Source organism: Petaurus breviceps, unplaced genomic scaffold (assembly GCF_028583685.1).
Source record: "Petaurus breviceps papuanus isolate PSGF00001 unplaced genomic scaffold, PetGlider_PUasm1.0 207, whole genome shotgun sequence".
Lineage (NCBI taxonomy): Eukaryota > Metazoa > Chordata > Mammalia > Diprotodontia > Petauridae > Petaurus > Petaurus breviceps.
In genome coordinates this window covers 16,232,550-16,255,324 of record NW_027185850.1, presented here as the reverse complement: position 1 = coordinate 16,255,324, position 22,775 = coordinate 16,232,550, and the positions used below count along the sequence as shown (strand labels likewise).

The 22,775-nt window shown below is 41.8% G+C and overlaps 1 protein-coding gene and 1 long non-coding RNA gene across 9 annotated transcripts in view; both read left to right on the top strand.

The window, feature by feature from the left end:
• Positions 1–22,775, top strand: part of LOC138164927 (FGGY carbohydrate kinase domain-containing protein-like) — a 544,546-nt gene that overhangs the window by 450,678 nt on the left and 71,093 nt on the right. For 7 of the 8 annotated variants that reach the window (XM_069092899.1, XM_069092898.1, XM_069092901.1 and 4 more), the window contains one exon: positions 5,761–5,855. The exons of the other annotated variant lie outside the window; for it this stretch is intronic. In XM_069092899.1, the coding sequence (XP_068949000.1) occupies positions 5,761–5,855 (95 nt within the window). The remainder of the gene's footprint in view (positions 1–5,760; positions 5,856–22,775) is intronic. 8 annotated transcript variants of the gene reach the window in all.
• LOC138164929 (uncharacterized) overlaps positions 10,778–22,775 on the top strand; it is a 53,945-nt gene continuing 41,947 nt past the window's right edge. The window contains exon 1 of the long non-coding RNA XR_011169230.1: positions 10,778–11,144. This is a non-coding gene — a long non-coding RNA (uncharacterized lncRNA). The remainder of the gene's footprint in view (positions 11,145–22,775) is intronic.

The window sequence follows — 22,775 nt, the reverse complement described above, 5'->3', positions numbered from 1 at the left end:
GGGTCTAAGACTGGAAAGTAGAGCTCGGTTTCAAGTCAGCAAGTATTTATTAAACATCTACTATGTACCAGGCTCAATGCTGAGCACGAGGGGTATGACAAAAGACAAAAACCAGTCCCCGCTCGGGAGAAACACACAGTCTGGTGGGGAGACAACATGTAAACAACTGTGAACAAATAACACGTATACAGGGCAAATTGGAGATAATGGTGGAGGTAAAGCTCTAAGATTCAGGGAGACCAGAATGTGGGACATCAGCTGAGACCTGAGTGACAAACCAGGAGGGACAGATGAGGCAAAGGTTGCAGGCGGTGAAAATGCTTAGAGAATTGTGTCTGAGAAGTGAGGGGTATGTAAGAAGACTGAAATGGAGGGGCCAGGTGATGAAGCGCCTTGAAGGCTAAACAGAGGGTTTTATATTTGATGCTAGAGGTTAAGGGGGGGTCAATGGAGACTATTCAATAGGGAGAATTTGAACCCAGGTCCTTGGATGTCAAAGCCAATGCTTCTGCCCCAACTTCACACTATCCCCATCCATAGAAGCCCCATTGGGTTTGTTAATGGCTTTCCCCAGGATCAGGCCTACTTGCTGAATTCAGTTGTTTTCCTTAAGAATGGTCTGTCTAATTCTGATAAAATTGTAAACTAGAATTTGGTCTTTACTGTGTTGACTTCCAGTCTTCTACCAGCCCAAATGGACTCTACCGTAATGCTGGCAGGCAGAGAGATGGAGATCAGCCACAGGTGAGCCCCCATTACACAATGACCTGGGGCAGCCTGGACCAGGACCTCAGTTAGTCCAGTGAGATCAATATCAAGCAATCACTCTCCTTTATTAGAATCCAGAGGAACATAAGACCCATTTTACTGCAGAGAATCTCAGCTTTGGAAACTTCTCTGGGGACTGAAATAAGAGCTCTATTAATAGGTATTTGGGTTAAAATGTAAACTGGAATTCTTGGGTTGGAGCTAATGACCAGATACAGTCCAGCACAAAGGGCCCTTTTTTCTGGGCTTGGAATTCCCCTCCCTTTGTAAGGACATTGACTGACAGAGGAATGGCAAAGTTCATCTGCCTTCAAATGCTCTTCGTTCTGCTTAACTCATTAGTCTATCAGATAAAATAACTAGAATTCCAGAAGTCTCTCCCATCCCTTCCCCCATCCACCCCAATTCTTTGGAGAAAAGACCAGATTTGAAAGCAGCACTGTGGAAGGCCAGGCCTCATTACTCACACCAGTCAGAAACCAGCAGATACTGACTCTTGTCTCCTAATAGTTTCACTGCTCAAGTTTTCTCAGGGAAAAAGAGGGATATCAAATTGGCAAATGCCCTCTCCAGCACACCCACAGAAAAAGAGACAGTAGAGTTCTGAAACCCACTGGAAAATGGCTTCTGACATGCAGAACCCTGCACATGCTGAGTCTCAGAATCAGCTTGGTGGTCAAGGAAAGCAGTTACTATCATTGACAATTAAAAAGAATGATCTGGTCCTTTTAGGATGAAGATGGTAAGGACAGTATGATATTCATGATGATGAAGATGATGATGATGGTGATGCACAGCTAAATATTGCTTTTTGTTCTAGACTGTAATTTTCATGAATGTGGGGGGTTTCCTGGTGTGGGAATTCCCCCTACCACTGTGCATTGGCAGCTTATCTAAAACTTTGAGTATTAGAAGGTGTAATGAATAGAGACATAAGCTTAGAGTCAAATAGTCCTGGATTCAAATCTTTCCTTAGACAAGTAGTAGTTCTATGGACTGGACCATTAGCTTAACCTGGAAAATGTGGATAACAATAGCTTCTTCACCTGGAAAGCGGGAATAATAAGATTAGCTACTTGACAAAGCAATTACAAAGACTAAATATCACATGTAAAAGGTTTTGCAAAGCTTGAAGTAGCCACATGAGTGCCAATTATTATTTGTATTATTGTTAGTGCCTGGACCCCAACATGGGGCTGTCATTTTGATCTTTGAGCATGAAGAACAAAAACAACCCATCAAGATGGGTAGGGAGTTCCCAGGGCACTGAGCAGTAAAGTGAATTACCTCTGGTCACACACAGCCAGTTGTTGTCAGAGGCAGGATTCGTACTCAGGTCTTTCCTGGAGTCCTAAGACCAGTCCTTTAGCCAATGTGCTGTGAATGTCACAGCTGGGCTTGAGTTCAAATCTTTGCTCTGATATTTACTATATTAATGACGTCAGAAAGGCCATGTTTCCCTAGGCCTCAGTTTCATTACCTCTAAAATGAGGGAGTCAGTATAAAGGTTCTATAACAGCCAGATCTACTCAGTCATTCAGTAAATATTTATTAAGCTTTATTAAGTACCACGTGCCAGGTACTGGATATACAAAGAAAGGGAAAAGACAGTCCCTATTTTCAAAAATTGGCCATCTAATGGGAGACAGAACATGTAAACAATTATCTACAAATGGTATGCAGGACAAACTGGAAATGGTCAAGAGCCAGAAGGTATTAGAGTTCAGGGACATCGGGAAAGGCTTCCGAATGCCTCTCTCTGTATCACTGTGGCTAATCTGCTTGTCTCTCTGGCCCTCTGTTTCCCAGACACAGTCGGAGGTGCTGGGCCTACATGACTTCCAAGATCTCATCTGTTGTAGTACAGTAGAAATAGGGATAGATCTGGGGACAGAGGACCTGAGTTCAAATCATGGCTCCACCATTTTCTACTTGCGTGTCCTTAGACAAATTATTTTCTCTCTCTGGCTCTCAGTTTCCTCATCTATAAAATGAAAGCATTGAACTGGATGACCTTGAAGTTATCTTTCAGATGTAAGTCAGTACTCTTGGTTCCTCCATTAATTAACAATTGGAAGAAATGTCTAGTTCACAAATAGTAACTCTACTGTTTCCTCCATTGACTCTCTGATGTATCAGTGACTTTTTGCCCTGGCACCTCTGTTTTAGAGCTGCCTTGTTCTAATGGTGCTGGCCCTCCAAACAGACATTTGTTATATCAAGGTAGAACAATCTTTCTTAGGGACAGATCTTTGCCAACATGATGGAGGTCAGAGCAAGGGATTCTTGTTTCGATTTTCTAAGTGTGCTTGGCTGAAAGTGTCCCTGGAATCTTCCGTGGCTGGAATTCTTTCTTAATCCCCTAGTTGAGGGATCTGAGTAAGGACTAGGTTATAACTCAGTAAAAACACCCAGCTCTCTAGGCCTTTCAGGATTATGGAGGATTTTCTCAGAGGACACAGAGTCTCTGAAACCATGGGCTGGGTCTGTATGATTATATCCATTCTGCAGAAGGGGCAGAAACCTGAGGGAGGTCACATAGCTGTAAGAGTTCCAACCCAAATGTACTCAGACTTGTCCTGTTTTCCACCCTACTGCCCTGGAATGAGATCCCTTGGAGAGTTTTGCACCTTAAAGAGAGATTTTGCAGAACAAAGAACAGAGATATCTCTTAAGGCTATCTTGTTTTGCTTGGTCCAGAAGGGGAAAAGAATGAGCCCTTACTATGTTCCAGCACTGTGCTAAGCACTTTACAACTACCATCTTCTCTGAGCCTCACAACAATCCTGTGAGGTAGGTGCTACTATGGCCTCTATTTTACAGTTCAGGAAACTGAGGCAAACAGAGGCTAACTTGTTCACAGTCACACAAGTGTCAGAGACAGGATTTGAACTCAGATCTTCCTGACTCCAGACCTAGTATTCTAACCACTGCACCACCTATCCTTGACCCCTTAATTGTTAGAGGATTATAGATTTAGAGTTAATTAATCCCTTCTTTTTGGAGATGTGCAAACTGAGACATAAAGCAGTTAAGTGATTTCCCTAGGGCAAAAGTTTCCAAACTTTTTGGTCTTAGGACATTTTTGATTTTTTAGAAAATGGATAAATTTCTATTAATTGCTTAAAAAAACACACCACATTTTCTTCCAATATTCCTCCTCATCTCCCTCCAAGAAAGTCATCCCGTAGAACAAATAGAACTTTCTTAAAAGAAAGAAGAGGAAAAGCCATCATATTAACTAGCACCTCCAAAAAAATCTGAAAACATCTGCATTCTAAACCGTTTGTGTACCTCCCACCTCTGCAAGCCCTTTACATGCTTCAAAATTACTGAGAACTTAAAGAGCTTTTGTTTATGGGGGGCTATAGATATTGATATTTAGAAATTAAAATTCATATATTCCAAAATAGCCATTGGTTAATCCATTTAAAAATAAGAATAAACTTATTATACATTAACATAAATAACATTTTTGTGAAAAAATATTTCCCCAAAAAGAATTAATGAGAAGATTGGCATTGTTTTCCATATTTTTTTGCAAATCTCTAGAATGTCTGCCTTAATAGAAGACAGCTGATTCCTCCTCTCTGCTTCTGCATTTAATCTGTTGCAATATGGTGTTTTGGTTGAAGTAGAATGCAGAATATCTGACCTCATGTAGAAGGGTGGAGTATTTTAACGGGTGAATAATAGTTTAATATTATTATGAAAATGGTCTGGATCCCATGGATCCCTTCCAAGGATCTTGGGTCCCCCCTGGGGTTCTGTGTTTTGAGAACCACTAGCCCAGGGAGACATAGGCAGGAAGACTGGAGCACAAGTGTTCCTGGTTCAGTCCAGTGCCCTGCATGCTATGACTATGAAGTCATAGCTATGGATGACAAAGGGACTCGGGAGTTATTTAATTCAACTTTTTCAATTCATAGATGAAGAAACTAAGACCAAAAAAGATTGACTTTCCCAACAACCCACGTAGCAAATGGCCAAGTTAAACCCAAGATACCCACGATTCCGTCCATGTATTCCCTATTCTAATTACATTGATTTCAAGACCCAGTCATGGACACATGGCCTGCTACTTTTATCTTCTGCTAATTATTACCCAAAATCCTTGGTCTTCCTCTACACACCACCACCACCACCAAGTCTTCATCCCTAGGTAACATCCACGGCATTATTTCTGTCTTTCTATTACATAGCCACTAGTTCAGAGGCCATTGAGTCCAATGACCTCATTTTGCAGCTTAGTCAACTGAGGCACAATGTAGTCAAGTGACTTGCCCAGGTCACAGAGCTGTGACACCTCTGAGCTAGAATTAGAACCCAGATCTCCATGACACAAAGTCTTGTACCCTCTCTGTAATGTCCTGCACCTCCCCAGGAAGGAGTTGCTATTGTGTTCTTTTTGCTCCTGGGTTTCTTTGTTTTCTTTTGTTTTGCTTTTGGTCTTGAGTTTGTTTGGGGGTGGGTTTTTTTGGCCTTTGTGTCTCTAACACCCAGATAAGTACTTGGTGTATAGGAGGTGTTCAACTGAATCTTATCTAATTGGATCGAATTCCAGCGTGGCACAGTTCAAAAACAAAACAAAACAGACAAACTTGGTTTAGAGTTACGAGAATTTGGTACAAATACTGCTTTGACTGACAACTGCTAATCTCTTTGGGTCTCAGTTTCCACATCTGTAAAATAAGGGGTTGGAAAAGAGGCATTAAGTTACTTCTCCAGGCCTTGTTTTCCTAATCTGTAAAATGGGCCTGTCATATTGGAGGCCTCCAAAGTCTCTGCCAGCTTCAGATCTGGGATGCCATGCACAATCCCAGTAGCACAGACAGGGAGCTCCTTCAGCGCTAGACATCTCCAGGAGCACAACAGAGGAAGGATTGTCTGAGCCCTGACTGCCGTTTGCCCTGAGGTTGGGGGCAAGGTGGGGAGGGAGGTTGCCGCTCCCTCTTCCTTCTTTCTTACCAAGCTGTTCCCTGTTCTGCCCAGGCTTGCCAGTCGTCCTTTCCCAAGAGGTGGAGTCTGTCTTGGTGGGAGCTGCTATATTGGGAGCCTGTGCCTCTGGGGATTTCACTTCGGTCCAGGTACGTGCCTGCCCAGGGGCAGGGCCTGGCCCTGGGCCTGTCTCTGCTCTCTGGCTGTCAACAGCCTTTCTGGGCTCTTTGAGAGTTTGCAAAACACTGGCAAGGGTATCATTAAGAAGGAGAGGCCACAGCCCAAGGAGGAACACCGCCTTCCTGCCTCAGGCACCTTGATTGCTGCTGGCCCTGGATCTTCTCCCCACCCTCCACACACACTACAAACCACACCACACACACACATACACTCACACTCACACACAACCTTATTTGTTTTGCATTTTCAGAAATCTCTTTGTTTTCTTATGCCATGACATGTGCCATTCTAAATGTCCCTATCATTGTCCTCATCGGGCTCCTGTAAAGAACATGTTCTAGGAACCTTAAAATATTCTAGAAATGTTGAATTCTGGTTATTTAAATATACAACATGAATTATATACACATGTGTTTGTGTGTATATGTACAAATATAGGTCATACCTCCATTTTAGGTGATCTGGACATTGCAGCAAAGCCCCAATAGAGAATATATACATACATGCATATATACACACATACGTTTATAGTTATGTGTATATCTACATATATGACCTCTAGCCATCTCTATCATCTAATTACATGTGTCTCCTCCTCTTTTCTGTCTCTTTCTCTCTGGCATGTGTACACAGCACTCTCTCTTGCTCTGCATCCCGCAAACAAACATTGTTGCTGGGTCCAACATAATGAATACTGTTTATCTAGCATGGACGGTATTATTTAGTGCTTCCTCTTTGTTAGTGCTATTAAAGGACCATGGGATCTCCCAGAGGTGGGAAAGAAAGAACAGGAGGAGAGAAAGAAAGAGACAGAGACAGCCTCAAACACATTTTACAGATAGGATCCACGCTCAAGCAAGTGGGACAGACAGTCCTGGAAGGGGGGACCTTGCCTTCTAATGAGGGAAGACAACAATCAGAAAAAGCAGTTGGAAGAAGAGAGCATATTCTTATAGGATATAGGAGGGAACCTGAACGAAGGGTCCTGGAGGATCCTGCAAAAACTCACCTAAGAGAAAAAAGGGGAGGAAAGAAAGAGAGAGAAGGAGAAACAGAGAGAAAAGGAGGAGGAAGAGGAAAAGGAGAAGAAGGAAGAGAAGAAAAGGAAAGAAAGAAAAAAGGAAGAGGTAAAGAAAGTACAAAAAAGGAAGGAAGGAAAGAGAGAAAAAGAACAAAGAAACGAAGAAAGAAAAAAAAAGAAAGAAGAGGAAGGAAGGAAGGAAGGAAGGAAGGAAGGAAGGAAGGAAGGAAGGAAGGAAGGAAGGAAAGAAGGAAGGAAGGAAGGAAGGAAGGAAGGAAGGAATTCGTCTTGCACACAGATTTCTTTCTGTGCCTCATGTTTCCAGTGATCCCCTCCCCATCACATGGGTTGTGCTGCCCTCACCTTTCTTCTGTGGCTGCTTGCTCATTAATGCCTATAAGCATTTCTGTCTGGAGCTAAAAGGTCCTGGTCTTGAATGATTGGGGAATACGTTTGGCTTCCTGATTGAATTTTCTAGCCCCTTATCCATTTCCCCATCTACCACATGAGAGGAGAGCACCAGATCGGGGTGAGCCGTTGGTGGCTTAAGGAAAGATTTATTTCTAAATTTGATACCAGACCTTCCACTGCTGATTGTTATTGGCCACATCTGTATTAACATCCTGGGCTTTCTTTACCTAAGAAATCAGTGAAGGAAAGCCTTTGGTTCTGGATGTAATCTGTGGCAAAGCTCTGCTTCCAACCCAGTTTTCAGAAGGGTAACATCAGTGAAGATGCAAATTGTCTTTTCCATGCCTCAGATAACTAACTCACTCTATGAAAGATCCATGAAGTTTTTTTTCTCTTTCCCAAAGATTTGTCTGCCAAAGCAGGTGAGCTTACATCAAATTCCTTTTGCTGTTGCCTCATCCATCCCCATAATATGACATAGTTCATGCATTTCACTACCTTCTTTAAAGAAATGGGTTTCATTTTTTTTCAGTTGGATTTTTCAATGTATTAATGATTCAGTTAGAATCAATGTATTCAATGAGCATTAATTGTCTGCTAAATGACAGGTACCTGGAAAATCAAATGTCTTGGTTTCACATTTTGGGGAGCAAAGGGGGCACTGGCGATGAGGGCATGAAATAACCTGTGTACAAGAGAATTACACACATGCACAGAGAAGTTGTAAGGGATTCTTTAGGTCCTCTAGTCCCCCCAGTAGCTTAAAACTGCCCTAAGACTTTTAGGACATGTGATACATCTTAGAAATGACCTCTGTGAGGGCAGGAATTCTTTTTGTTGTTTTTCAGTCATGTTTAACTCTTTATGACCCTATTTGAGGTTTTCCTGGCAAAGATACTGGAACGGTTTGTCATTTCCTTCCTCAGCTCATTTTACAGATGAGGAAACTGAGGCAGAGTTAAATGACTTGTCCAGGGTCACACAGCTAGTGTTTGAAATCAGATTTGAATTCTAGTCCTCCTGACTCCATTCAGACTTAGAGCTCTACTAGACCACCTAGCTGGCCCCTCACCCTTCATCCTTTTATCCTCTTGACTGAGTACCTAGACAGTACTTAATTAAAATGCTTGGAATGATTAGTTATGCTGCTGGACTTGAAGATCTCTAGTGAGAGAGTATTCACCCCTTGCAGGTTATGAGAAATAACATGACATGGAAGGAAGGGAATAGAAGGGGGTAGGAAATACATATATACTTATATATACACATATATATACGTATGCATATGCATGTATATATAAATTTAAATATTTTTGTATATTAAATGTATAAATATAAAAAGTAGGGAAAATATAAAATAATACATTGAACCTTTCCATAGAAATTAATATTGTCCTACCAAAGGGCTTGTTCATACATTGGTCTCCACAAATGTGTGGGTTGAGAGGGTTATCCATGGAAACCTTTAAGCCTCTTGGAGAGTCAGTATTATGACTAAGTCCATAAGATTAAATAAAAGCAAAAGACAGGTCAACAGGCCATAATTTAATCAGAAATCTACTGTGATTGGGAAGAGTGCCCAGAAAACTCTCAAAAAAAAATGAAACAGTTGAATTCAAATTCTTGGAATGCATGGAGCTAGCATTGAAGTCTGTGAATGAGCCTTTGCTCGGGATAGTTCAACAAGTCATCCTCAAATATGTGACTGAGAAAAATAATTATAATGGCTTCATTATTGTCCTGGCTTGAGGAAGGTAGCTCTCTAGATACTGCAATGGAAATCTCCAGTTAAGGATGTGTTTAGGCTGCCCGGCCCTCCTTGGTGGTTTGAAAACTAACCCTTTTCTGCTTGCTTACCGGGAAATTCAGTAGCTCCCAAGATAATTCAGATTTAAAATGGTGCTTCAAAAGAATCCTAACAGGTTCTTAGATTTAGACTTGAATTCATGTAATCCAGCTCTCCCTCCTCCCTCATTTCTGAGTTGAGGAAACTGAGACACATAAAGGTAAGTTCATTGGCTCAAGATCACATAGGTCCTCAATTTGAGAGATGAGATTTTAACTTCTATCTCCAAATCCACTATAACTAAGTTGCTTAAACACTGGGCTACATCAAATAAGGTGAAATGAAAAAAAATGTTTGTAATATCTTACACTTGTATTACAAATACAAATTGAGGGTGGTGTGAATGGACTGCAATCTGTCTGAAAAAAAAAATATCTCAAGGGCTTTTAGTGACCTACAGATCCAATATGAAGCAACAGTACAAAATGGTGGCCACAAAGCCTAATAAGAAGCTTTGGTTGTTTCAAGGACACACTTTTCCAGGAGTGAGGAGGTAAGGGTGGGCCTACTGTGTTCAATGTGTCCTGAAGTTCTGTGTTCAGCTTTTGGCACCTAATTTTTTTTTTAATATGAAGCACAGTTTATTAACAATTCAAAAGGGGTTTCAGAGGATACAGTACAAGGGTATAGAAGAGTGGGATAGGGACACTGGAAGGATACGATAAATATAAATGGGTATGAAGCATCTGAGAATGGTGGTCAAGGAAAGGAGTTTTTTCCCTACCCTATTTTCTTCTTTGTTTTTTTTTGTTGTTGTTGTTGTTTTTGTTTTTTTCTCTAATTTTCTCTTTCTTTCTTTCTTTCTTTCTTTCTTTCTTTCTTTCTTTCTTTCTTTCTTTCTTTCTTTCTTTCTTTCTTTCTTTCTTCCTTCCTTCCTTCCTTCCTTTCTTTCTTTCTTTCCTTCTTTCTTTCTTTCTTTCTTCCTTCCTTCCTTTCTTTCCAGTTTTTAAATTGGCACCAAATTTTAAGAATCATATTGGTAAGCTGGATAGCTTTGAGAGTAAGGAAAACAAAATGGCGCAGGAACTTAAATGCATCTGTTAGAAGGATTAATTGAAGAAGCTAGGGAAATTTGCCTAAGAAAGAAAAGGCATAAGGGGAAATGGTCTAGTTGTCTTCAACTTTTTCAAGAATTGTCAAGTGAAAGAAGCATTAGAAGTTTTGTGCATGTCCCATCAGAACCAAGAACAATGGGTAGAAATTCCGAAGGGACAAATAGAGGCTTGATGTCACAAAGAAACTTCCTGATCACTGGAATTATCCCCAAATGGGATGGGCCACTGCTTTTGGTGGTGGGTTCTTCCTTGTTGGAGCTCTTTCAGTCAAAGGCTGACTGAGCATTTGTCAGGGTTCTTGTTTAACCATAGGTTGGACTTAATCAGATCTCAAGTCCCTTCTAACTCTGAAATTCTGTGGACTTCCTCCATATTCCTTCTAGGTCCAGCTATGTGTTTTGTTTGGTTTTAGATAAAGATGTTGAATATTATCAAGAGATAACTTGAGAATTTCCAAAGGAAGGTGGATTTGATCCCTCTCTTTCTTCCCTCTCTGCTCATCTCATTTAATGTAGCCATGGGATATAGTCACAGATGAAGAGATTTTAATGTGTTAGCTCAATGGTAATACCTGGTGATCCCTTTACAAAGTACAAACAGATTTTTCTGACGAGCCAGAAGGGAGCCACCTCTTTGCATGAACAGAAACTGTCCACACCTCTGTAGGGCTTTAAACAGCTAAGTCCTGGAAGAGTTTAAAGTTTGTACTTTAGGAGAGTTGGAGGCAAAGACAAACCAAGATCATCCTGTGAAGTTGATCTCTGATGACACAGGGGAGGGTAAGAAAGGGCTTTTTCTCTCCTCCCTTCTATCATTGAGAAATGGAGCTACTCTCCCAGAAGTTGAGACCCAATCCCACAACTGATAGTTTGGGAGAGTTCAAGGCACTGTGGACAAGACTCCAAATAGACATGGCTACAGAGAAGTAAGTATTTGAGGGAGTGAAGGCAGCTATGGACTTGAGAGTCCTGTCAAGGATCAAGCTACGGAGAAGAGTGGATCCTGGAACCCCAGATGAGCAACTTGACAGGCAGCAATACTGAGCTGGGGCTGGGAGGAGAAAGAGGACCTTTGTGAAGACTCTGTTTAGAGAGACAGGGTGTTGAGGTCGTGAAGTTGCTGAGTTATGAGTTGACTTGGCCATATGTATCTCCTATGCGTGCCTCACAGCAATTATATTGTTCCCATTCCTTCATCAGAAGAATATGTTAGTGAGAGAGTATAACCCCTTTATCAGGAGAATATTTTGTAACTGTTTCTCTGCCATCTTGGTAAAGAGAAAATTGGGTCTGCTGCCTGTTCATGGGAAACATGCCAGTAGGTTTGTGGGCCAGAGTTTTAAATGGATAACCCAACATGATATACCCTTTGAGACTGTTACAGTAGTTACAGCCCTGGGTACTTCACTGATGAACCCGTGAGTGCTAAGTGTATGTGTGGTGGTGGGGGAGGGGGGGTGCCCATAGTCTGTGTATCATGAGTATTTGGAGAGTGAATAGAATGTGTTTTTGTCAGAAAAGGACAGGTGATGGCTAATATATGAGAAACCTGGAGGTGAGATTCTGTAACCCATACTTTTTGATCTTTCTTCTCAGTTCCTATGGTAAAATTTTATTGGAAATGATTGATTCCAGGATGTCAGGCTTCTGTGTTTGAAACTTCCCAACATCAAGCCCAGGAAAGGGTTAGTTGCAGCCATCAGGGATGTTGAACCACAGTGCTGGCAAGCATTGTTGTGAAAATCCACCGGCCTCCAAGGGGCCCTGAGAGGAGGCATCTCCAGGTGCCAAATCAGATAACAAATGAATTAATTCCTTAGTACATGGTTTCACAGTTGTTTTCAGCCCAGCCTGTTAAGGTTAGGTTGAAGAAAGCAAGTTACTAAGTGAGTCTTATCTGCTTCCATCTCTTTTTAACCCAGGAGGGCAAGAAGAGGGGTTGGGAAAGAAGGGGCTGAAGAGAAGGATGCATTTCCCTGGAAATGTTATTTATTGGATGAGCCAAAGAAGAGGAGGAAATAAAAGAATTGCTCCTTGTCCAGTTAGGGCATCTTCTTCCCTCATCTCATTAAAAATTGAAAGCACTCTTGTTTTTAAGTGGGGTAAATTAGTAATTAAGTGCTATATAATCAACTTGTGTAAACACAATCCTGAAGAAGAAGACCAAATTAATCACTTGGTTGGCTTGGCTTTTTACCCTATTAATGCACCTTTTACCAAAGCCCTTCCTGTGGTGCCAGGATGCACTTCAACAGCAGAATGGAGGGACCTTGTGAGGATGATGGATTTACAATGCACTGGAGTGGGAGAAGTTGACTGTGCAGCAGAGTTAGAAGTGTTCAAAGTCTGTGGAGAAGTTCAGAGTTCTTTCCATAAGACAGATGCCTTTCAGCATAACAACCTAGCCTGAGAAACGGGCAGGTGGCATCTTGGTCAAAATTTGGGCCATCCACCTCTCTCCTCCACTCTTTTGTTTCTGGTTAATGATGTACTTCCACATGTTTGGAAGGTAGTCTTCTCTTTCCCTAAATTTTCCTTCAGGGCTTGAGTTTTTATTTTACTTACCGCGTCTGTCCCCTCAATAGAATGTAAGCCCCTTGAGGGAGGGAACATGTCTTTGTCCTATTCCCATAGCCCTGAGCACTTAACATAAATAGCACATAAATGGAGATTTGTATGAACAAATGAATGAATGAATAAAAAAATTTTAAAACATTTATTAAGCACTTTCATATATAAGCTCATTGAAAGTAGGGATTTTTCATTCTTTGGATCTACAATCCATAACATAGCCCTGGCATATAGCAGGTGCTTAATAAATGGGCTCTTAGTGTGTAGTGTGTGCTGGGCACGATGCAAAGCACTGAAGACACAACTACAAAAAGCCACACGATTCCTGCCCTCCAACTTCTTACATTCAATCATTTAGAGGCAGCCAGATGGTGCAGTACACCACTAGCCCTGGAGTCAGAAAGACCCGAGTTCAAATCGAGTCTCAGACACTTAGTGACTGTGTGACCCTGGGCAAGTCACTGAAGTGTTGTTTCAATTTCCCTATCCATGAAATGGGGAGAATAAGAACAGCTACCTCTCAAGGGTGCTGTGAGGATAAAATGAGATAATGCTTTGCAAACCTTAAAGTGCTGTATACATGTGAGCCATTGTTGCTACTGCTGCTGCTGGTAAAACAGCCCCATTTGCCACCAGATCTCTGCTTGCTTTCAACTCCATCATCACTCTGCTGCTGCCCCCAGGGTACTCCCTGGCTCTTTGGCTTCCTTCTGAATATGATCATCTTGAATTCGATTGTAAATTCATTGAGTGAAGGGATTATCTTTCCTCTTATTTATATTCCCAGTGCTTAGTAAAATGCCTGGAACATAGTAGGTCCTTAGGAAATGTTTATCATAAGGCATATGGAATAATAGTGGCCAGAGAAGGATATTTTATTCTGGAAAATAATGACAGTTGGGAATTTCGCTTATAATGGGTCAGTTTATAAGCATTCTTTCTATAGCTTCTGGTGCCACTGGTTAAGCTTGCTTTATTCTTGTCTCACCACCTCATGCTAATTGCTGTCTCCAATCAGATGTCCTGTAGGCATCTCACACTCAGTATGCACAAAATAGAGCTTATTATCTTTCCCTGAAGACTTCCTCCTCTCCCGAACTTCCCTGTTACTCTCAGGGGGTCACTATCCTTCCAGTCCCTGGATTCTGATTCGAAGGGCTCTTTTCAGTGCTTGACTCTCCCTCACAGCTCCTCCAATGACTTGTCAGTCTTGATTCAACCTCCTTTGCATTTTTCCAATCTGCATTTTCCTTTATCTCCTATGGTAGAGACTTCCAAGCTCACATTGGCGTGATCGGCCACAGCTAGACACACTGTACCTTGACCCCAATTTGGTGATACCAGTCTGGTCCTCTGACTATGGACCAACCAGCCTTTCCTCCCGCTAATGTGACCCCCACCCTACTTTGGTTCTTGGTTTTCAATCTCTTAACCTCTCCTCATGGTTTCCAAAAATCACCTTCCTAAGCAGAACTCTATCCATATCTTAGACTCCTTGGTTTCCTTCAAGACTCAGCTACTGTCCTGCTTTGTACAGGAACCCACTTGCCAATCCCCCAGTTGTTAATCTGTTCTCTCCTCTTCTCCATTATCCATGGATATGATTTGATTTCCATCAGTCCACTCAGGAGTGAATGATTTTCAGAAGACTGGATGTTAGCAAGAAAAGGCACATCAGAGACCATCTAATCAAACCTTTTTATTTTATAGAGAGCCAGAAAAGAGAAGGGAATTTCAGAAAAGGATTTGAGTTTGCATATGGATGTGGACACAGGTGTTTACCCTGGGAATCTGTCCCATCAGGTGCTTAATTAAGAACCCTTATTCTGAAGAGTACCTGGGAAAGAATCATAGTTAGATGCTAGAATTATGGGAATCAATGACAGTCTCCCAAGCCACTTGATCCTAAAACACATTCCTCAAAATGTCTTCTCCACTCATCAAGGATGCCTTTGTCAGCTTCACTCTTGATTTGGAAGAAAAATAAATTGTATTCTGAGGTACCACCATAGCCTCAAAACCCTTGAAATTGGTTCACACAGATCCCTGGAGGAATGTGACTTCTTATATACACTCAGACTCTCAGAGCAGGAAGGGGCCTTGGAAGTCATTAGGCCCAACTAAAGAAGGGCCTCTTCAACATACCCAGCAAATGGTCATCTTGCTTCCAGTTGAAGACGTCTAAGGAAGGAGAATCTGTGCCCTTCCAAGGCAGTGTATAACACCCAGACAACTTTGATTGTTAGGAAAATCCCTTGACTTCCAGCCTTAATCTGCCTCTCAGCATTTCTACCAGGCTCTGCTCTGCAGGACCAAGAAGACTAACATTACTCCCTCTTCCTCTTGACTCCTCAAAAACTTTGTGTCAGAGCCCATGCCCCCACCTCAAGCCTTCTCTTCTCCAAGCTAAATGCACTCAGTTATCCAACACAGTTAGGAAGGGCTGCTATTGTTTTAATTATCATCCAATGCATACTGTTTCCCTTTCATTTTTACTGCCCTGTAAAGAGAGCAGTTCCAGGTCTTGGCAGCAAGAGAAATGCCACCCTTGACCCTGAGCTTGGGCTTGCCTAAGGGTTATTGAGTCTCTACACAACAGGAAAGCATCAAAGGGAAATGCCCCACAAGCATGAGGGGTAACAGATGTCCCCTTGTATCGGGTATCAGTAAACAGCCTTGTGAAGGCAGCATGTGGCCATGTCCTCCGTGCAAATATCCCACTGTCACCAAGAGGCTTCCCCGTGGATCTGTCCACCTGCCATCCCCCAACAAGGACACTCGCTAGTGCGTTATTCCATCCAGGCAGTCATGTACCTGATACAATCCCTAAGGAAAAGTCTGCTTTGCTAGCATGTCTTCTAATTCCACTTCCTTTTCTTTTTTCCTTTAAGGAAAATTTAATGCTCACACAATGTACTAGGTTGGTAACTCTGGGAACTCCAGTACTCGAAATAGCATCCCAGTAAAGACAGAGTTTCCTAACCTGCCTGGTTAGTCCCCCTTTCTCTAATTTTTGCATTTCATACAATAATAGCTTTAGAGCTTGAAGGCACCTTAGAAGCTATGGAGTCTAACCCCCTTGTTTCACAGAAAATGAAACTGAGGAAGAAGGGATAAATGAGTTGGTCAGGCAGGATACAGATTATTCATTGAGAGATGGAAATAAATTTAGAGTTGTAGAGACCAACCCTTCACCCTCCTTTTACAGAAGCATGAAAAGGTTAAATGACTGGCCTGAGATCACACAGCCAGTAATTGACTATAAAAGGATTTGAACACAGTACTTCCAACTTGAAGTTCAAAGCCCCTCTCCACTATACCAAGCTAAGCTTTAAAAAGTTCCCTGGGTTCCTAGGAATTCTCTCTAGAGTCCTAAAGCCACTTTTATGTCCTCTTTGTCCAAAGGAACCTCATCTGGGTTCCACATCAATCCCCCTTGGAAGAAGGTAACAAACTGCCCCCATCCTACTCTGTTGCTTCTTGATTCACAACATCCTGGGCTGGTGATTTGGGAGTGTGAGCATTAAGTCAAGATTCCCCAATTCTGCTAGTGTTCTGGACTACAACAGGGGGCTAGACCAGATGACCTCAAAAGATTCCCTCTAACTCTAAATTTATAATCCTGTTATTCTATGATATCTCTTAGGGTTTTATGATTTTCAATTCTGCTCTTTTGTTATGGTAAGCATTTTCTATATTTTAGACATCATGGCATAATGGATAGAGTACTATGTTTGGAGGAATGAAGACATGAGTTCAAAACCAGAATGTAACAATTCTAGTTAGAATGTGAACCAATCATTTTACTTGTCTGAGTCCCAGTTTCTGTCAAAAGAATATGGTAGTACTTGTAGCACCTATCTGTCTCATAGGGTTTTTGTGAGGTTCAAATTAAATAATGTATGTAAAGCATTTTGTAAACTTTTGAGTCCTGTATAAATACCAGCTGTCATCATCCTCATCCTCATCACCACCACTATCTTCATCATCATCATCATCCTCATCATCCTCATCCTCATCACCACCACAATCTTCATCATCATCATCATCATCATCCCTTCTTCAATGGAGTTCAGATAGAAATGCTCCTGAGACATCTTTCTGTCCTGCTACTAACCCTTCATATTTAATTTTCAATGAACTCCTGCACCAGCAGATAAAGTAATTGTTTGTTTTTTTTTATTGAACTGAAGTATTGGAATGTAGGCTTATCTTCTGGAGGCTCCCTGAAAGCATCTTTTTTAACTCCAGTAAGAGCAATGTCAATAGGTCTGATGGGTCTGTATCTCATCTTGCTCTCACATGACTTTGATTTCTTCTGATAGGTCTCTATTCCAAAAGCTTTTTAACCGCTCAGGTTGGAAGTTAGAAGATTTGTGTGGAAGCACCCATTAAAAATGTCCTTAGGTTTTAGTGAGTCAGTGTTGTATCTGGCAATTGTAGGCAACACTTAAGTCTGGAATTGTGGTTGGTTCTAGGTCAGTTTGCCGCTTGAATTATTGAGGACATTTTGAGGTCTGTATTTGTACATAAGGGGATTCATCATAGCAGTTGCTCAAAAATAGCACGTTTCTGATATATTTCTAGCCACTAGGTCCTGTCTTACTTGGCATTCAGTAGGTGCTAAAATTTGCAGCCTATAATGTTGAGCTGCCCTGGTTCTGCCTTTTCTTTGCATGATTTACTTGATCTATAGCTTGGGCTCTTTTAAGGATAACCCTTCTGCAATTTTAGCAATCATTTCTTAGTCCTCAATAACTGTCATAAACCCCCTCCTTTCCACAAACAAATATGCATGGCCGAGCTTTTTCTGAGATGTTTCCTTGCTGAAATATTGTTGGCCAAGTTCAGGCAGACATCTCTTGCCAAGAGCCCTTTGCTTCCCCCTTGGATCTTCTCTCTGTCCTCAGAAGTTGAACCGCTTTCAGTTACATGCAACACATCCAATCCTATGTACCTGTTATCAGCTTTTGCTTCTGCTCTGCACAGTGACACGTGCTCATTCTAAAAGCATTTCTATGTGTTTTAGCACATCAGCCAACTTCCCTGAGAATACAGAGCTATCTACTCTTTTGAAGAAGAAGCATGAATAGTTCCACATTATAGCGTTTTATCCTTCCGCATTACAGTGACAGGCTGGTATGTTCTTAGTGGTGTTGGGTTTATTGGGAGGATGCTTTCCTAGTAGCAGCCAGGCACTCCCGGGGCTCCCTATTGCCTCCACGATCAAATACAAAATGCTGGATTTGCCATTCAAATTCTTCATTGCCCAACCCCCTCCTCCCTTTCCAGTGTTCTTACACTTTGCTCCCTAACTCATCCTCTTCATCCCGTGAAACTGGCCTCCCTACTGTCCTGCAAACGAGACCCTCTATCTCTTGGCTCCCGAAATTTTCACTATCTGTCCCCGTACTTGGAACCCTCTCCTTCCTCCACTCTGCTTAAAGGTTTCCCTGGCTTCTTTTAAGTCCCATCTCAAATCTTTCTTTTACTTGAAGCCTTCTCCAACCCTTTCTAATTCTAGTGCCTTCCCTCTGTTATTTATGCCTATTTATCCTGTATATTGCTTTGTATATATTTGTTTGCATGCTGTCTCCCACATTAGATTATAAGCTCTTTGAGGGCAGGGACCGTCTTTTGCCTCTTTGTATCCCTGGCATTTAACACAGTGCCTGGCAGTAGTATGTTATTTCATATTTCAGTATGTTTTAAGTTTCCCATGCAACACTGTAAGTTGCATTAGTGCAGAGGCCTAAAAGGCCTCTTTGTAGCTCTGCTTAGCACAGTGCTGTGTACATTAGAGATTCTTGGTGAATGATAAATGAATGAATGACTTAATAACAAGTATTTTTTGAGCGCCTACTATGTGCTCAATGTTCTGCTAGGTGCTAATATTTTTATTTTGTTTTGTTTTGTTTTGGGAGGAGAAGGGGTAGAGAGATTTACTTTAGATTTCCTACAGGGCAGCAGGATCTAATCTAAGACATGTTCCCTTTCCAAGGAGAATAATGCACACATGCATGTATGCATGTGTGTATATGTATGTACACATCACATATATGTATGTACATGTGCGTATACATATATACACATATATGTATATATAGTATGTGTGTGTGTATAGTATAACTGGGGAGGCAAAATTGTGAGTGCTACTCTATTTATTGGGAGTTAAGAGAAGGACATGACCATGATGGGCTGAAACAGTCAGGACAATCACTTGAGCCTTGGCTTTAAAAAAAGTGTCAGGTTGGAGTCTGTTGCATTGGTCTGAGAGCATTACAAACAGGGAAGTTGTATGAACTGAGTTAGAGGCAAGAGTCCACATTGTGTATGTCAGGGATAAAAAGGATGCTGGTTTAATGTGAAGGGAGTATTCCTGTTGGGTAATGGTGACTTACTCATTGAATAAGAATGGAAGGCCAGATGATGGGGAGGAAAGCCTTGCCACTTTACAGAATTGTAGATTTCATTGGGCATCTCTAAAACTAGAAAATGTATCTGGCTAATGTCCTCATGATAAAAGGGCCAGCTATATTCTTTTTTGGAAAGAAAAAAGAAGAGATTGATATTCTCATAAAAAATAATGCTAAGTGCTTCATCGATGTCACCAATAATGCCTTGTTGTTTGGAAGGAAAGCAGCCTGACCCAAGCTGTAGATTAATTCAGTCTGGGAACAATAATAAATGTTTTATGACTTATCTTCCATGTTTATGAGGGTAGACTGAAATAGAAAGCATAAAATATACTCAAAAAGTGACCTTAGCAAGAGGGAGGCTGCAGTCACTGTGCTGTGTACTTCTGTAAAGGATGGAACAAAGTCTAGGATCATGAAAATGTCAGGCTCTCTCACACACAGTCTCCATGATGAAAATTATTCAGACCTATACACCCCAGGACAACATGGACAGTTTGGCATCATAAGCCACAACAAAGGACAAACCATCAAACCCATTTGGTTCCCAGTCACCTCCCCATCAGGCGAGGCTTGGACATGGGAATAATTGATGAAAGAGAAATTGTAAGTGAGAGTTCCACTGAGATATAAACAGCCACTTCAGCTGCAAGGGGCTCTGATTGGAAGGAAGTACAAAGTTGGAAATTTGTATATTCATGTTAGTATTTAACTTAATAAATTGGTCAGCCTTGAAGGTCTCTGAGAAAGAAAGCTATAGACAGTCTTGAAGTCAACCAATATGTCTACATGGCCACCACCAGAGGACTGGGACATACTGGATGAATTTAAATACAGAAGAGACACTGTCCCTATCCTCAAGGATTCTCCCTTTTACCCCAATACCAAACTTTTCTCTCCCTCCCCAAATGACTATTACTTTCCTGATCTACAGACAGTATTGTTATTTTTGTTTGCCCTTCATTCCCAAGAGGACTGATGACATCAGGAAGGCGATGTCTTTATTTGCAAGTGAATTGAATTAAGTGAGGGAGGGCTGTGCAAAGTCCCCACCAGCCTCACTCTCTTCTCTGGAGCCATCTGGGTCCAGTGGCAAGATATAGATCAGGACAACTGGAGATGGTCCTGGATGGAAAGCGTGCTGTACACTCTATAGAAATGTCAGTGATCATTATTAGTGTTCTCTATGCCTGAGATGCCCTAATTCCCCCTCTTCGCTTCTGACGTTGCTGTTCATAGGTTTCTTGATTAAGCTCAAAAGTAGAAGAGAAGGTTTTGGAAACAGGGACTTTCACTTTAGCTGTGTATCCCCAGTGAGACAAAGTGCCCAGTTTCTGTGTGGTGTAACCACGTTGCATGTATTTTTTGTATTTAGTATTCTTTCTCCCTAGCAAAATGAATGTAAGTTTTTTGAGCCCAGGAACTGTTTAGTTTTTGTCTTTAGAACCAGTTTCGGTCCATTCAGTGTTAGTTGGGTTGAGTTTCTTTGCATTGATGAATATGCTGGACAGTCATTGGGTGATGGGAGGACCCATCCAGGAACAAGCACCATGGCCCCTTTGTACCTCCCATGCTAAAACCTCTCAGATTTTCTTTAACAGTATCTGCTTGTCTTGACAATAGACAGTGTGACAGGGAAGTTGAAGTTTCTGGCCCTTGGCCCCTTCCATGTGCTGTGGAACCAGTAATCCTAGTCACTGATTCTCAGAGACTAATTTTCCATCAGGACATTTGAACTCTTACTATGCCAGCAGAAAGGATCAGACTGTTCTAGGAGGATTGACTGTGAGAACAGGCTAACATACCTCTGCCCCCCCACCCCATTTTTTTGTAAATATTTCAAAGGGCATTCCTGATTACTGTGGGGATTTCATGCTAGCTGTTGGGATTAGTGAGGTTCACCTTCCTGGTTCCTGAGTGTCCTTGGGACACACACACCCACACACCCCCCCCCCACACACACACACATAGCATAGCACTATTTTCCCTTTGCCCTACAAAAGTACTAAAGATTCATAAAGTTCTTTAATTTTATAATTACTTTTTAGTAACTAGAAAGGAATATGCCATTCCTTTTTAAGAATTGTCCCGGGCTGCTGCCCTGCAGGAAATCTAAAGTAAAATAATGTGCATAGCTGGAAAGAACCTCAAAGATCATCTGATCGTTTTGCTGAAACTGAAATAGAATCTCCCAGATGTTGGGGGGAGCTTTCATGTATAGTCACAGAGGAGCCCTTCTTCAGTTGACGAGTTCCTTACCCAATTGGATGAGATTATAAGGCACAGAACTTGATGCAAGCTCCTTTATGGAGATGAATTTAAACCCTGACACCTTATTGACTGGGTTTCAGAGGCTAAGCCTACCCCCTTGGTCCAATGACTGAAGCTCAAGAGAACGGACTTTGACCAAAAGAGCTCCCCTCACTCCTATAATCTATATGATGGAGCTGTGAAATAAACCTCCCCCCCCCCTTTTTCTCTTCATGTACTTCATCTTGCTTGAGTTTCCAAACTAACGTGCAACAAGGGGTGAGGTTGGAGTGGGGAGTTCTTTCTGATAAAGATCCAAAAAACAAAAGAACTTCTCAGTAGAAGTACGTGACAAGCAGCTCATGTTTGCCTAGCTCAGCCTGAAAGTAAAGTTCCTAGACCAAATTTAGACCTGGTCTATATGAACCCAGAGCCCATGCAGGGGTGAGAAGGTGAAGGGTGGAGGAGAGGGATGTGACAGAAGAATGTATGTTGGGGATCACAATACTAAGTCAAATCTGATATTCTTTCAACTGCAATTTTACTCTGTGAAAGGGAAAAATGGAAGAATCAGCCATGTAGGTGGGGGGAAAAAGTATTCTCTAGTTCAGGTATTAGAACTGCCTCTTAAGACGGAAGGTAGAAATTCCAGAGCATTCCCCTTCCAAATGTTTCCCCAAGGAAAAGGGGCAAGAAAAGCACTGATTAAGTGCCTGCAATTCCAGGCAGGTACTTTACAAATATTCCATCCATTCTCACAACAACACTGGGTTTATTATCCCCATTTTACAAGTGAGGAAACTGAGGCAGGCTGAGGTTAAATAACTTGCACAAGGTCACACAACTAGTCAGTGTATTGGGCTATATTTGAATATAGGTTTAATTGAAATTAGAAAGCAGTTTGATTCCAGGTGCAACACTGTCTCCATTGCTTCAACCAGCAGGCTGTAGGTTGTAGGTGACTGAAAAGGAGATTTCTAGACACGTAGCAAGAATGAAAGACAAGAGATGGCCAGTGCTCATACTACTCTGGTACCTGTGAGTCAGCCTCGGAAGGCAGGAAGGGCCCCTCCTGGGAAATCTAGCAAGGCCTGGCTCTCCACTTCTCAGGGATGTCCTCGAGAGATTTGTCAATGGTATTAGATTTCTCATGGCTCCCTTCCTCCTCTGGAATTCAGTGATCCCATGATTCCTGATTCCAGCCCATGCTTCTCTCCCCTCCTCCAAGCTACCCCACCAGAGGCCCTTCCAGAGGGAGGATCCCATGGCCCATTTGATATCTTTTGTTATACTAATAGAATGAAGAGACTAGCTGTTGCC